A 16,776-nucleotide genomic window follows, 5' to 3' on the forward strand; every position below is an offset into this window, starting at 1 on the left:
CTCCTTATAATATCTGACATTTCCTTCTTAGTCTTTTTTCTTCATGGCCTTCTCTTCCTCTGCTTCTTTATTAAAGTTGGCATTACTCAGGCGTTCAACCTTGGCCCCCTCTTTTTCTCACTGGATATGCTGTTCTCAGGTGGTCTTACTCAGAGTTTTCCTGTATCACTCTGATCTGCCAACTCATAAATCCAACTGCTTGCTGAAACTACATTTGGATATTCCATTGTCATCTTAAAACACAGTAAGTTCAAAAGCAAATTAATTTTCTTTCCTTTGTAGGAGTTGTTCCACGTGTAGATGTATTTCTGGTGTATCTGTGGGGAGCAAGGTGACCTCCGCGTCTTACTCTTCCGCCATCTTCCAATCCCCCCCTCAATTTTCTTTCCTTTGAAAAATGCTCTTCCTCCTGTGTTCTTCATCCCCAAGCCGCTCAAGCTATGAACCCAGTCAGCCTCCTTCCTACCCCTTCCTCCTTCACACAGTAATGCACTTTAGAATCACCATTTTAATCTTTTTTGAGTCTTGTCCTTGGAGATTACTTTTCAAAATTGCTTGGATGTGAGCCTTGGCTTGGATTGTGAGCCTTTCAGAGCCTTAGACTCTGAAAATGCTCTCCAGTTAACAAATTGAAGAATAAAAATCATATGATCCTCTCAATAGATGTAGAAAAAGCTTTTGACAGAATTCAACATCTATTTATAAGAACTCTCCACAAAGTGGGTATGAGGGAATATACATCAACATAACAAAGTCCATGTAGGATAAGCCCACAGCAAACATCATTCTCAATGGTGAAAAGCTGAAAACATTTCCTCTAAGGTCAGGAACAAGACAAGGATGCCCGCTCTCACCACTTTTATTCATCATAGTATTGGAAGTCCTAGCCATAGCAATCAGACAATAAGAAGAAATAAAAGGAATCCAAATTGGAAAGGAAGAAGTAAAACTGTCACTGTTTGCAGATGACATGACACTATATATAAAAAATCCTAAAGACACAACCAAAAATCTATTAGAACTAATAAATGAATTAGTAAAGTTAAAAGGTACAAAATTAATACAGTAAGTCCCCTACATGTGAACCTTCAAGTTACGAACTTTCAAAGATCTGAACATGCATTCACATGTCCAATCACATCAGTTAGTTCACGTGACTGGTGTACATTGTCACATGTGTGCATCCTCTACAAGTGGTTGTACTTTTGTGTACTTTACAGTGCTGTATAGAGTACAGTAGTATAGTATATTTATTTAAAGCCCAGTATGTCCAGAGCAAGTGTAAAAGCAGTGGTATATATCTGATTGTGTTAGTTGGGTACCTGGGCTAACTTTGTTGGACTTAAGAACAAATTGGACTTAATGAACGTGCTCTCAGAACAGAAGTGTTGCAATCCCAATTGCATCAAGAAAATAATACCCAGGACTAAATTTAACCAAGGAGGTGAAAGACCTGAGCTCTGAAAACTCTAAGATGTTGATGAAAGAAATTGAAGCCATGACAAATAAATGGAAAGATATACCATGCTTATGGATTGGAAGAATCAATATTGTTAAAATGTGTATACTTCCCAAGGTAACTACAGATTCAGTGTAGTCCCTATCAAAATACCAGTGGCATTTTTCATAGAACTAGAATAATCCTAAAATTTGTATGGAACCACAAATGACTCCAAAACCAAAGCAATGTTGAGAAAGAATAAAGCTGAAGATATCACACTCCCTGACTTCAGACTATAATACAAAGCTATAGTAATCAAAACAGTAGGGGGGACTTCACTAGTGGTGTGGTAGTTAAGAATCTGCCTGCCAATGTAGGGGACACAGGTTTGAGCCCTGGTCCGGGAAGATCCCACATCCTGTGGAGCAACTAAACCCATGCACCACAACTCCTGAAGCCTGTGCGCCTAGAGCCTGTGCTCCACAACAAGAGAAGCCACCGTAATGAGAAGGCTGCACACCACAACAAAGAGTAACCCCCACTCGCCACAACTAGAGAAAGCCCATGTGCAGCAACAAAGACCCAATGCAGCCAAAAATAAATAAATTTATTATTTAAAAAAAAAAGAGTATTAACTTTACGAAACTTTAAAAAAAAAACAAAACAGTATGGTACTGGCAGGAAAACAGACTCATATATCACTGGAACAGCTTAGAAAGCCCAGAAATACATCCATACTTACATGGTCATTAATCTTCATCAAAGGAGTCAGTAATATACAATGGGGAAAAGACAGCCCCTTCAATAAATGCTTTTGGGAAAACTGGACTATTTTCCTACACTATGTATACGAATAAACTCAAAATGGTTAAAAACTCAAATATAAGACCTGAAAGCGCAAAACACCTACAAGAAAACATAGCAGTATGTTCTTTGACATCAGTCCTATGGATGGTTTTTTAGATATGTCTCCTCAGGCAGGGGTAAGAAAAACAAAAATAAACAAATGGGACTACATCAAACAAAAAAGCTTTTGCACAGCAAAGGAAACCATCAACGAAAAGGCAGCCTACTGTATGGGAGAAGATTTTTGCAAATAATATATTTTATAAAAGGCTTATATTGCAATTATATAAAGCAATCAGAAAACAATATAAAAAAGAACAAACAATCCAATTAAAGATTGTGCAGAGGACCTGAATAAACATTTCTCCAAAGGACGAAAAGATAGCCAACAAACCCATGAAAAGATGCTCAGCACCACTAATCATCAGGAAAATGCAAATCAAAACCACAGTGAGATACCACCTCACACCTGTTAGAATAGCTATTATCAAAAAGACAAGAAATGACAAGTATTGGCAAGGAGGATGTGGAGAAAAGGGCACCCTCGTGCACTGCTGCTGGGAGTGAAAATTCATCCTGCTACTGTGGGAAACAGTATGGAGATTCCTCAGAAAAATTGAAAATAGAACTACCATATGTTCCAGCAATTCCACTTCTGGGTGTTTATACCAATAAAACAAAAATACAGATTGAAAATGATATATACACCCTTATGTTCATTGAAGCATTGTTTGTAATAACCAAGATTTGGAAGCAACCTAAGTAGTATCTACCAATAGATGGATGGATAAAGAAGACATGTTTCACATACTCATTATATATATGTGTGTGTGTATACATGTTTCGTATATATACATATATATACATATGTGTGTGTGTATATATATGCCCACATATTTCACCTACCCACACAGTGGAATGCTACTCAACCATGAAAAATAAAGCTTTCCATTTGCACAAAGGCAGCATGAATGGGCGTGGAGGGTTTGCCAAAGTGGAATATGTCAGACAGAGAAAGACCAATGTTGTATGACTTCACTTACATGTGGAATCCAAAAAGCAAAACAGATGACCAAACCAAACAGAAAGATTCTTATAGATACAGAGAATAAACCCACAGTTGCTGGGGTGGGGATGAGGGCATGGTTGAAAAAGGTGAAGTGGATAAGAGGTATAATCTTACATTTAATATAAAGTATTAAATGAGTAATGGGGTTTAATTTACAGCATAAGGAATATAGTCAATAATATTGTAATAACTGTACAGTCACAGATGGTTAGTAGATTTATCATGGTGATTAATTTCATAATGTATTTAAATATCGAATCACTATGTTGTACACCTGAAGCATAATATTGTATATCAATTATACTTTAATTTTTTTAAGTTTATTTTTACAATCCCCTAAAGTGAAACCTTCTGTCAGCATTGGATATTTCTAAATATGTGTAGACACATATGTCAGTTATCGTGGTTAGCAGGATTTTCTAACACTAGTTAATGTATATTTTTAATTGTTTTAATGCACTGTTAGCAGTGTGACATTCTGAACAATGTCTCTTTCTAATTTCAGCCTGTGAGGTTGAAGCGGGGAAAGTGTACCAGGTGTCCTCAAAAGAGCACATCCAGCCATTCAAAGAAAACATGGAACAATTTATTTTTCAAGGTAAATTCGGAAGAGATATGTTGCATTTCCCTCCCTGTTCAGCAGAAAGGTAGAAGGCATTTTGAAAAATATGCATTGGTTTAAAAGGGATTATTTTGACATCACAGAAAAATAAATGATGTTTAATCACGAATCACACAGTTGTGACAGACAAGCAATTGGCTAAACATGCTGTTTTGTGAATAATACTCATTATTCCTGTTTTTTTAATGACAGTAAATACAATAGTTATTAGTTAAAATAGCATATATATATATATTTATAAAATAGCATATATTTTTAAAGGCATTAAAATATTTATCTTTTTGTGATAGAAAATTAGATATTCTTTTAAGTTTTATCTACACTTATCACTTCAGTTCAACCTGGTATTTATTTGCTTTGTCAAAACATTGTGCTCAGAAACAAGGTATATTGATGATTTTCTGATCTTCAAAACATTATATTCTATATTTTATAGGATGTATACATAACCCAGGATATTTAACACAGTTTTTCCAGGGACCTTAAAAACTTTATAAATGTTATCTTATTGATTCTTCCTATATTCCTATGAAATAAGCAGGGATGGAAAATTTTAGACAATATTAAAGAAACAAAAAATTCTAATAAAAATTCTATTAATCTATTGCTGATTGAAATCCTTGAAACTTATATCAAAGCATTCACTACTCCAAATATTTCTGCTTTGGAAAGTTATATACATATCTTCTGAAGATCAGATTTATATCAAGCCATGCTTTGGGAAGGTTCTTGCTCTTTCAGGAATTCTCCAGAGACTGACATGACCTGAGACTGAGGCCGAGTAGTGCTCTGAAGACTGGCTCCATCCTCTGTGGTTTTTATACGTTGTTCAAGTGTCTTTAATGATGATATACAGTGAATGAGTTAATGCTGGAATTTGATATGGCATTAAGCACAGCTCTTTTTTAGATGGGAAAATGCCATTTAATCATTTAAGATAATCATGACAATAGAAACAGAAATTTGGTCCGTCACGTATCAGAGTGATTGTCATTTCCATTTCCTCAGGTCCTCATGACTTAGAGTGGAAAATCTACCCGTTGATTCTTAAATAGTCCTTGACTGAAATCAGTGTCCTGTAGTTACAAATTAGATGGGCCTGACAGCTCACTCAGCTCTTGATGAATGAAATGAATCTTCGTTTTTCCATCCAGTAGACTTTTAGGATCAAGAAACTGTAATTTTATGGAATATTCTGTTTTGCTTATGGGTAGAAAGGAGTCCTTAATTCTATAACTCATTAAAAGAGAAATCAAACAATTTGCTAGATTTCACATCCTAAAACGTTAATGAGTGTGTCACTCATATACTTGTTCACATAATATGTGATTATATTATATACTATTTTTAAATTTTTTCACATCTTTATTGGAGTATAATTACTTTACAATGGTGTGTCAGTTTCTGTTGTATAATAAACTGAACCAGCTATACGTATACATATATCCCCATATCTCCTCCCACTTGCGTCTCCCTCCCACTCTCCCTATCCCACCCCTCTAGGTGGAAACAAAGCACTGAGCTGATCTCCCTGTGCGATGCGCCTGCTTCCCACTAGTTATCTATTTTACATTTGGTGATATATATATCCCCATGCCACATTCTCACTTCGTCCCAGCTTCCCCTTCCCCTTACTGGTGTCCTCAAGTGCATTCCCTATATCTACATCTTAATTCCTGTCCTGCCCCTTCAGAACCATTTTTTATTTTTTGTAGATTCCACATATATGTGTTAGCATATGGTATTGTTTTTCTCTTTCTGACTTACTTCACTCTTCATGACAGTCTCTAGGTCCATCCAACTCACTACAAATAACTCAATTTTGTTTCTTTTTATGGGTGAGTAATATTCCACTGTATATGTGTGCCACATCTTCTTTATCCATTCATCTGTCGATGGACACTTAGGTTGCTTCCATGTCCTGGCTATTGTAAATAGAGCTGCAATGAACATTGTGGTACATGACTGTTTTTGAATTATGGTTTTCTCAAGGTATATACCCAGTAGTGGTATTGCTGTGTTATATGGTAGTTCTATTTTTAGTTCTTTGAGGAACCTCCATAATGTTCTTCATAGCGGCTGCATCAATTTACATTCCCACCAACAGTGCAAGAGGGTTCCCTTTTCTCCATATCCTCTCCAGCACTTATTGTTTGTAGAGTTTCTGATGATGGCCATTCCAAGTGGTGTGAGATGATATATCATTGTAGTTTTGATTTGCATTTCTCTAATGATTAATGATGATGAGCAGTCTTTCATGTGTTTGTTGGCAATCTGTATATCTTCTTTGGAGAAATGTTTATTTAGGTAGTATGCCCATTTTTGGATTGGGTTGTTTGTTTTTTTGATATGCAGCTGCATGAGCTGTTTGTAAATTTTGGAGATTAAGCCTTTGTCAGTTGCTTCATTTGCAAATACGTTCTCCCATTCTGAGGGTTGTCCTTTCATCTTGTTTTTGGTTTCCTTTGCTGTGCAAAACCTTTGAAGTTTCATTAGGTCCCATTTCTTTATATTTGTTTTTATTTCCATTTCTCTAGGAGGTGGGTCAAAAAGGATCTTGCTGTGATTTATGTCATAGAGTGTTCTGCCTATGTTTTCCTCTAAGAGTTTAATAGTGTCTGGCTTTACATTTAGGTCTTTAATCCATTTTGAGTTTATTTTTGTGTATGGTGTTAGGGAGTGTTCTAATTTCATTCTTTTACATGTAGCAGTCCAGTTTTCCCAGCACCACTTATTGAAGAGACTGTCTTTTCTCCATTGCATATTCTTGCCTCCTTTATCAAAGATAAGGTGACCATATCTGTGTGGGGTTATCTCTGGGTTTTCTATCCTGCTCCATTAATCTATGTTTCTGTTTTTGTGCCAGTACCATACTGTCTTGATTACTGTATCTTTGTAGTATAGTCTGAAGTCCGTGAGCCTGATTCCTCCAGCTCCGTCTTTCTTTCTCAAGATTGCTTTGGCTATTCTGTAGTGGAATAATTGAGGACATGGAAAGGAGATGTGACCCATGAGCCCCCCCCGCCCACAACAAACTGGGGGCTGGCGAATAAGCCAGAACTGCAAACAGTCCTGATTGCTTTGAGCCCCCCCGGCAAACAGGGGGCATGTGAATAAGCCAGAACAGTGAACAGTCCTGAATGCTTTGAGCCCCCCCACCCCACCCCGGCAAACTGGGGGCCTGCGAATAAGCATTGAGTGCTTTGGGCACTGATCCATGAGGTGTCCTCAGTATAATCAGAATGGTGGGAACGCAAGGAAATGTCCTTGTGCTACTTCAGTATAATCAAAATAATGGTGGGAACTTTATGTTGCTTTTGCGCTCAAGGACGAAGCACGGCATGTTTTTAAGAAAGCCCATTATTGCCTGTATAACCAATAGAAGCATATGTTGCTGCTTTGGCATTTCTGGAATGTTAAAAAAATAAGTCTTAAAATGTAAACATAGATAATGCTTTAATAAAAGCTACCACAGCAGGACAGACGGCACTGTTTTGCCTGAGCGAGAGGCAGCCCTCTACTGCTGTGCTTCGGCACAATTCATCTTGTGTGATGAGCTTACTTTCGGCCCTGTCATAAGATAAACTACAACATTTGGCGCCCGAACAGGGACCTGAAGGTAAGTAATCGCGTGATCGCGGGACCGAAGGGGAAATTGGTCTGCTCAAGGGTAAGCGAAACCTTCGGGAGCAATAGAGTAACTGTAATGGGGAATTTCCAGTCAGTAGAATTCCAATACATTAGACTCCTGAAACAGTTATTACGGAGTTCAGGAATGAAAGTGAAACCAGAATCTTTTGATGAATTGTTTGCACTGGTACGTAAACATTGTTACTGGTTTCAATCTACTGGTCATAACCAGTTGAATTTAAAATTTGGAAACAGGTTATGCAAGCCTTAAGAAGAGCTCATCAGCCTGGAGACCCTATATCTGTCCGTGTTTGGTCTCTTTGTAAATTAATTTCCCTTGCCCTGGAACCATTACAATCTGAAACAAAAAGTGAAAATGGGGCACGCCCTCAGCGTCCGAATTCTGCTCCCCATCATTCTACTGCTTTTCGTACTCTGTTTCGTGAGTCTCCTATAGAGGACCTTCCTCCGCCTCCTCCTCCCCTTGTGTCTGAGACAGGAGAGGATTTTTCAGGTTCCAGTGATGAAGGGGCTTTTTCTGATGATGATAAAGATCGGGAGCAGACTAGCAAACAAAATGGGATGCCACTTTCTCAACAGAATGAGAGAGATTTCTGATACACTTTCAAAGTTAAAAAATTTGATGGTTAAATTGGAAGAAAATAAAAACAATGCTACCACCCCCTCATATTAGGAGCCGTGTCCTACTATTCCTTTGGCTCCTCCTTTAGAATTAACAGCTTATCCTGTTGGAGCCTCTCATCAGTTTCGCTTTCCTCTGAAACCTAAATCTAATAGACTATTGTTGGAAGAAGAGATAAATAAGGAAGAAAAGCAATATTCTGAACCATTTTTTGCTTTCCCTATAGTTAGACAAGCTATGCCTGCTAATAATTTCCAAATGGATATATGAACGTTGAGTATAACCATCATGATATAAAAATTTTTTAAATGCTAAAAGAAACCATTAATGCATATGGGATGCATTCTAATTATGTTCAAGGTCTTTTATCTAGGTATGCTTCCGAAAACATATTAATTCCTCAGGATTGGGAGGCACTTGGCAAGACTGTTCTTGAACCTGGACAATATATGCAGTTTAAGACTTGGTAAAAAAAAAAAAGAAGACGTCTTCATTGACCTGGGGGCAAATGAAAAAATTTGCAGGCACTGCTAAAAATCTTGTCATTTCGCAGGGTAAACCCCTCACTAGCACCAATCTTTTTGTGACTATGTTGGCAGTGTTGTCTACACAGGTAATAAACATATCAGCCAGTGAGATAAATTGTACTAACCATACTTATGGGACTTATATTCCTAACCCTCCCCTTAATATGAGGGTTACCTGGTGGGATGCCTCAATTCTTGTATATGTAAATGAGTCTAGATGGTTGCCTGGTCCTTTTGATGATAGAGGCCCTTTGAAGCCGGAAGAAGAAGTAAAGATAATAGAAAATTACATGGTGGGTGTTAATGGACCTCCTATTTGTATGGGAAAGGGAGATCATTGCCTTAAAATAAATTATCAGGCATGGTTAAATTCTGTCAAAAATGAAAGCAGATATCATGGGTTATATCTTTTGAGTGCTTATAGTTTTAAAAGTTCTAATTCCACTCTTAATGAGAATGTTTCCACACCTTACTTGCCTCCATGCCAGGTGCCTCTTGTGGATCGATGATCGGATTGGGTCCATTAGACTCGATGCCGAGGAAAAATGGCTCGGGTTCTTGTTAATACTTCTTGGGGAAGCGTCACTGATTGGAGCCCTTTTGGCTCCACCCGAGGAAAAAGGGGTCTAAAGAATTTATACTGACGTAGGATAACACTATTTATAGCAATACTATTAATGATACCATAGTATAACATGCTGGAGGGTTTTCTCCTCCAGGTCCTCATTTAAATGGCTATCCTATCCAAAAGGACTTGTGGAAGCTTATGGCAGCTTTGAAAAAGATTAATGCCTGGGTAGGACATATGGTTAACAAATCTGGAAATCATAGTTTGACTTTTTATAAAAATGTTACTCGGTATACTCGTAGTTATGTGAAATTACCTCATGTATTGTTAAAGGAACCAGCTGTATGGAATGAGACTCAAGGTATTATAATGTGTAAAAATTGCTCTCTGTATACCTGCATTAACTCTAGTATATCTTTTAACATATCTACTGAAAGTCTGTATATTTTACGAGCTCAGACAGGTCTTTGGCTTCCTGTTAATCTTGGAAGGGAATGGCAAGAATCTCTCCCTATGGCTGTTTTGCAATATTTAGCTGATGCATTAAAAAGAAGTAAAAGATTTGTAGGAATGTTGATTGCAGCTGTCATGGGTATTATAGCCATAACAGCTACTGCTACAGTAGCTGGAGTTGTTTTAGAACAATCTATTCAGACCATTGATTATATAACTGATTGACATAAAAATTCTGAAATGCTTTGGTCCTCTCAATGACAAATTGATTCGGAAATACATTCAGAAATAGCAGACTTACTACAAGCTGTGGTTATGTTGGGGGACCAACTTGTAAATTTACAAAGACAAATGAAGCTACGTTGTGACTGGAATCAAAGTGCCTTTTGTGTCACTTCGGTTCCATATAATCAGTCTGCATTCCCCTGGACAAAAATAAAAAAACATTTATTACATCACAAAACTTTGACCAAAAAAATTGTAAATTTACAAGGGAAAAGTCAACAAACTTTTCAGAAGAGATTACAACTTAATTCACAAAAAGTATAGACTGAAATTATTCAAGGACTTAATAATCTAAATCCCATATCTAAATTACATGCTTTATTTGGTTCTACTACAGGATTGCTAATGCTCATTATAATAATAATCATATGTTTAATTGTAGTCCGACGACGAGTAAAAGTTACCCGCCATGCAACATCGCAACAAGCTGCCATGTCCTCCTTGATGCTGCACAAGCTACAAAACAAAAAGGGGGAAATGTAGTGGAATAACTGAGGACATGGAAAGGAGACGTGACCCATGAGCCCCCCCCCCAACAAACTGGGGGCTGGTGAATAAGCCAGAACTGCAAACAGTCCTGATTGCTTTGAGCCCCCCCGGCAAACAGGGGGCATGTGAATAAGCCAGAACTGTGAACAGTCCTGAATGCTTTGAGCGCCCCCCCCCACCCCGGCAAACCGGGGGCCTGCGAATAAGCATTGAGTGCTTTGGGCACTGATCCATGAGGTGTCCTCAGTATAATCAGAATGGTGGGAACGCAAGGAAATGTCCTTGTGCTACTTCAGTATAATCAAAATAATGGTGGGAACTTTGTGCTGCTTTTGCGCTCAAGGACGAAGCACGGCATGTTTTCAAGAAAGCCCATTATTGCCTGTATAACCAATAGAAGCATATGTTGCTGCTTTGGCTTTCTGGAATGTTAAAAAAATAAGTCTTAAAATGTAAACATAGATAATGCTTTAATAAAAGCTACCACAGCAGGACAGACGGCACTGTTTTGCCTGAGCGAGCGGCAGCCCTCTACTGCTGTGCTTCGGCACAATTCATCTTGTGTGACGAGCTTGCTTTCGGCCCTGTCCTAAGATAAACTACAACACTATTCAGGGTCTTTTGTGTTTCCATACAAATTGTGAGATTTTTTTGTTCTAGTTCTGTGAAAAATGCCAGTGGTAGTTTGATAGGGATTGCATTGAATCTGTAGATTGCTTTGGGTAGTAGAGTCATTTTCACAACGTTGATGCTTCCAATCCAAGAACATGGTATATCTCTCCATCTATTTGTGTCATCTTTAATTTCTTTCATCAGTGTCTTATAATTTTCTGCATACAGGTCTTTTGTCTCCTTAGGTAGGTTTATTCCTAGATATTTTATTCTTTTTGTTGCAATGGTAAATGGGAGTATTTTCTTGATTTCACTTTTAGATTTTTCATCATTAGTGTATAGGAATGCTAGAGATTTCTGTGCATTAATTTTTTTATCCTGCTACTTTACCAAATTCATTGATTAGCTCTAGTAGTTTTCTAGTAGCATCTTTAGGATTCTCTATGTATAGTGTCATGTCATCTGCAAACAGTGACAGCTTTACTTCTTCTTATCTGATTTGGATTCCTTTTACTTCCTTTTCTTCTCTGATTGCTGTGGCTAAAACTTCCAAAACTATGTTGAATAAGAGTGGTGAGAGTGAGCAACCTTGTCTTGTTCCTGATCTTAGTGGAAATGCTTTCACTTTTTCACCAGTGAGGGTGATGTTGGCTGTGTGTTTGTCATATATGGCCTTTATTATGTTGAGGAAATTTCCCTCTATGCCTACTTTCTGCAGGGTTTTTTTTTTTTTTATCATAAATTGGTGTTGAATTTTGTTGAAGGCTTTCTCTGCATCTATTGAGATGATCATATGGTTTTTCTCCTTCAATTTGTTAATATGGTGTATCACATTGATTGATTTGCATATATTGAAGAATCCTTGCATTCCAGGAATAAATCCTACTTGATCATGGTGTATGATCCTTTTAATGTGCTGTTGGATTCTGTTTGCTAGTATTTTGTTGAAGATTTTTGCATCTATGTTCATCAGTGATATTGGCCTGTAGTTTTCTTTCTTTGTGACATCCTTGTCTGGTTTTGGTATCAAGGTGATGGTGGCCTCATAGAATGAGTTTGGGAGTGTTCCTCCCTCTGCTATATTTTGGAAGAGTTTGAGAAGAATCGGTGTTAGCTCTTCTCTAAATGTTTGATAGAATTCACCTGTGCAGCCATCTGGTCCTGGGCTTTTGTTTGTTGGAAGCTTTTTAATCACAGTTTCAATTTCAGAGCTTGTGATTGGTCTGTTCATATTTTCTATTTCTTCCTGATTCAGTCTTGGCAGGTTGTTCATTTCTAAGAATTTGTCCATTTCTTCCAGATTGTCCATTTTATTGGCGTAGAGTTGCTTATAGTAATGTCTCATGATCTTTTGTATTTCAGCAGTGTCAGTTGTTACTTCTTTTTCATTTCTAATTCTATTGATTTGAGTCTTCTCCCTTTTTTTCTTGATGAGTCTGGCTAATGGTTTATCAATTTTGTTTATCTTCTCAAAGAACCCACTTTTAGTTTTATTGATCTTTGCTATCATTTCCTTCCTTTCTTTTTCATTTATTTCTGATCTGATCTTTATGATTTCTTACCTGTGCTAACTGTTTTTGTTGTTGTTCTTCTTCTTTCTCTAATTGCTTTAGGTGTAAGGTTAGGTTGTTTATTTGAGATGTTTCCTGTTTCTTAAAGTACGATTCTATTGCTATAAACTTCCCTGTTAGAAGTGCTTTTGCTGCATCCCATAGGTTTTGGGTCATCATGTTTTCATTGGCATTTGTTTCTAGGTATTTTTTTATTTCTTCTTTGATTTTTTCAGTGATCTCTTGGTTATTAAGTAGTGTATTGTTTAGCCTCCATGTGTTTGTATTTTTTATAGATTTTTTCCTGTAATTGATATCTAGTCTCATAGCATTGTGGTCAGAAAAGATACTTGATACGATTTCAATATTCTTAAATTTGCCAAGGCTTGATTTGTGCCCCAAGATATGATCTGTCCTGTAGAATGTTCATGAGCACCTGAGAAGAAAGTGTATTCTGTTGTTTTTGGATGTAATATCCTATAAATATCAATTCAGTCCATCGTGTTTAATGTATCATTTAAAGCTTATGTGTCCTTATTTATTTTCATTTTGGATGATCTGTCAATTGGTGAAAGTGCGGTGTTATAGTCCCCTACTCTGATTGTGTTACTGTTGATTTCCCCTTTTATGGCTGTTAGCATTTGCCTCATGTATTGAGGTGATCGTATGTTGGGTGCATAAATATTCACAACTGTTATATCTTCTTCCTGGATTGATGCCTTGATCATTATGTAATGTCCTTTTTGTCTCTTGTAATAGTCTTTTTTTAAAAGTCTATTTGGTCTGATATGAGAATTGGTAATCCAGCTTTCTTTTTATTTCCATTTGTATGCAATATCTTTTTCAATCCCCTCACTTTCAGTGTGTATGTGTCCCTAGGTCTGAAGTAGGTCTCTTGTAGACAGCATATATATGGGTCTTGCTTTTGTCTTTATTCAGCCAGTCAGTCTTTTGGTGGGAGCATTTAATCCATTTACATTTAAGGTAATTATCGATATGTGTGTTCCTATTCCCATTTTCTTAATTGTTTTGGGGTTGTTATTGTAGGTCTTTTTCTTCTCTTGTGTTTCTTGCCTAGAGAAGTTCCTTTAGCATTTGTTGTAAAGCTGGTTTGGTGGTGCTGAACTCTCTCAGCTTTTGCTTGTCTGTAAAGGTTTAAATTTCTCCATCAAATCTGAATGAGATCCTTGCTGGGTAGAGTAATCTTGGTTGAAGGGTTTTCTCCTTCATCACTTTAAATATGTCCTGCCACTCCCTTCTGGCTTTCAGAGTTTCTGCTGAAAGATCAGCTGTTAATCTTATGGGGATTCTCTTATGTGTTATTTGTTGTTTTTTCCTTGCTGCCTTTAATATGTTTTCTTTGTATTTAATTTTTGATAGTTTGATTAATATGTGTCTTGGAGTGTTTCTCCTTGGATTTATCCTGTTTGGAACTCTCTCTGATTTCTGGACTGATTAACTATTTCCTTTCCCATATTAGGGAAGTTTTCCACTATAATCTCTTCAAATATTTTCTCAGTCCCTTTCATTTTCTCTTCTTCTTCTGGGACCCCTATAATTTGAATGTTGGTGCATTCAGTGTTTTCTCAGAGGTCTCTGCGACTGTCCTCATTACTTTTCATTTTTTTCCCTTTATTCTGCTCTGCAGTAGTCATTTCCACTATTTTATCTTCCAGGTCAGTTATCCATTCTTCTGCCTCGGTTATTCTGCTATTGATCCCTTCCAGAGAATTTTTAATTTCATTTATTGTGTTGTTCATCACTGTTTGCTCTTTAGTTTTTGTAGGTCCTTGTTAAACATTTCTTGTAATTTCTCCATTCTATTTTGAAGATTTTGGATCACCTTTACTATCATTATTCTGAATTCTTTTTCAGGTACACTGCCTATTTCCTTTTCTTTTGTTAGGTCTGGTGGGTTTTTACCTTGCTCCTTCATCTGCTGTGTGTTTCTCTGTCTTCTCGTTTTGCTTAACTTACTGTGTTTGGGGTCTCCTTATCACAGTCTGCAGGTTTGTAGTTCCTGTGGTTTTTGGTGTCTGCCCCCAGTGGCTAAGGTTGGTTCAGTGGTTTGTGTAGGCTTCTTGGTGGAGGGGACTAGTGCCTGTGTTCTGGTGGATGAGGCTAGATCTTGTCTTTCTGCTCAGTAGGTCCATGTCTTGTGGTGTGTTTTGGGGTGTCTGTGGCCTTATTATGATTTTAGGCAGCCTCTCTGCTAATGGGTGGGTTTGTGTTACTGTTTTGCTAGTTGTTTGGCATAGGGTGTCCAGCATTGGAGCTTGCTGGTCATTGAATGGAGCTGGGACTTGGCGTTGAGATGGAGATCCCTGGGAGTTTTACCCCATTTGGTATTACGTGGAGCTGGGAGGTCTCTTGTGGACCAGTCTTCTGAACTTGGCTCTCCCACCTCTGAGGCACAGCCTGGATGCTGGCTGGAACACCAAGAGCCTTTCATCCACACGGCTCTGAATAAAAGGTAGAAGAAGGAAAGAAAAGAAAGAAAGAAAAAGAACGAAAGAAAGTAAGAGAGAGAGAGAGAGGGAGAAGATAAAGTTATGAAAGTAAAAATAATTATTAAAAAAATTTTAAAGTAATAAAAAAAACGGAAAGAGAGTGACCAAACCAAAAAACAAATCCACCAATGATAACAAGTGCTAAAAAGCATTAAAAAAAAAAAAAAAAAAGGACAGAGAGGAACCTAGGACAAATGGTAAGAGCAAAGCTATACAGACAAAATCACACACAGAAGCATACACATACACACTCAGAAAAAAAGAAAAAGGGGAAAAAAAAATATTTCCTTGCTCCCAAAGTCCACCTCCTCAATATGGGATAATTCATTGTCTATTCAGGTATTCCACAGATGCAGGTACATCAGGTTGATTGTGGAGATTTAATCCACTGCTCCTGAGGCTGCTGGGAGAGATTTCCCTTTCTCTTTGTTCGCACAGCTCCCGGGGTTCAGCTTTGGATTTGGCCCCACCTCTGCGTGTAGGTCGCCTGAGGGCGTCCGTTCTTCGCACAGACAGGACGAGGTTAAAGGAGCAGCTGCTTCGGGGGCTCTGGCTCACTCAGTCCAGGGGTAGGGAGGGGTACAGATGTGGGCGAGCCTGTGGAGGCAGAGGCTGGCATGACGTTGTACCAGCCTGAGCCGCGCCGTGCGTTCTCCCGGGCATGTTGTTCCTGGATCACGGGACCCTGGCAGTGGCGGGCTGCACAGGCTCCCGGGAGGTGGGGTGTGGCTAGTGACCTGTACTTGCACACAGGCTTCTTGGTGGCGGCAGTAGCAGCCTTAGCGTCTCATGCCCGTCTCGGGTCCGCGCTGTTAGCTGCGGCTCGCGCCCGTCTCTGGAACTCCTTTAAGCAGCGCTCTTAATCCCCTCTTCTCGCGCGCCAGGAAACAAAGGGGGTAGAAAAAGTCTCTTGCCTCTTCGGCAGCTCCAGACCTTTTCCAAGACTCCCTCCCAGCTGGCTGTCGCGCACTAGCCCCCCTCAGGCTGTGTTCACGCCGGCAACCCCAGTCCTCTCCCTGGGATCTGACAGAAACCCGAACCTCAGCTCCTGGCCCCGCCCGCCCCGGCGGGTGAGCAGAGAAGCCTCTCAGGCTGGTGAGTGCCGGTCGGCACCGATCCTCTGTGTGGGAATCTCCGCTCTGCCCTCTGCATCCCTGTTGCTGACCTCTTCTCCGTGGCTCTGAAGCTTTCTCCCTCCGCCTCCCACAGTCTCCGCCCGCGAAGGGGCTTCCTAGTGTGTGGAAACCTTTCCTCGTTCACGGCTCCCTCCCACTGGTGCAGGCCCCATCCCTATCCTTTTGTCTCTGTTTTTTCTTTTTTCTTTTGCCCTACCCAGGTACGTGGGGAGTTTCTTGGCTTTTGGGAGGTCTGAGGTCTTCTGCCTGCGTTCAGTAGGTGTTCTGTAGGAGTTGTTCCACATGTAGATGTATTTCTGATGTATTTGTGGGTAGGAAGGTGATTTCCACGTCTTACTCTTCCGCCATCTTGAAGCTCCTCCCCTGTTGGCCTATTTTAAATGCTTTTTTAGGTA

At 38.9% G+C, this 16,776-nt stretch overlaps 1 protein-coding gene across 1 annotated transcript in view; it reads left to right on the plus strand.

The window, feature by feature from the left end:
* Positions 1–16,776, plus strand: part of FMN2 (formin 2) — a 315,421-nt gene that overhangs the window by 235,840 nt on the left and 62,805 nt on the right. The window contains exon 14 of the mRNA XM_079899446.1: positions 3,862–3,954. Coding sequence (XP_079755572.1) covers positions 3,862–3,954 — 93 coding nt within the window. The remainder of the gene's footprint in view (positions 1–3,861; positions 3,955–16,776) is intronic.

This window comes from Stenella coeruleoalba, assembly GCF_951394435.1.
Source record: "Stenella coeruleoalba genome assembly, chromosome: 16".
Lineage (NCBI taxonomy): Eukaryota > Metazoa > Chordata > Mammalia > Artiodactyla > Delphinidae > Stenella > Stenella coeruleoalba.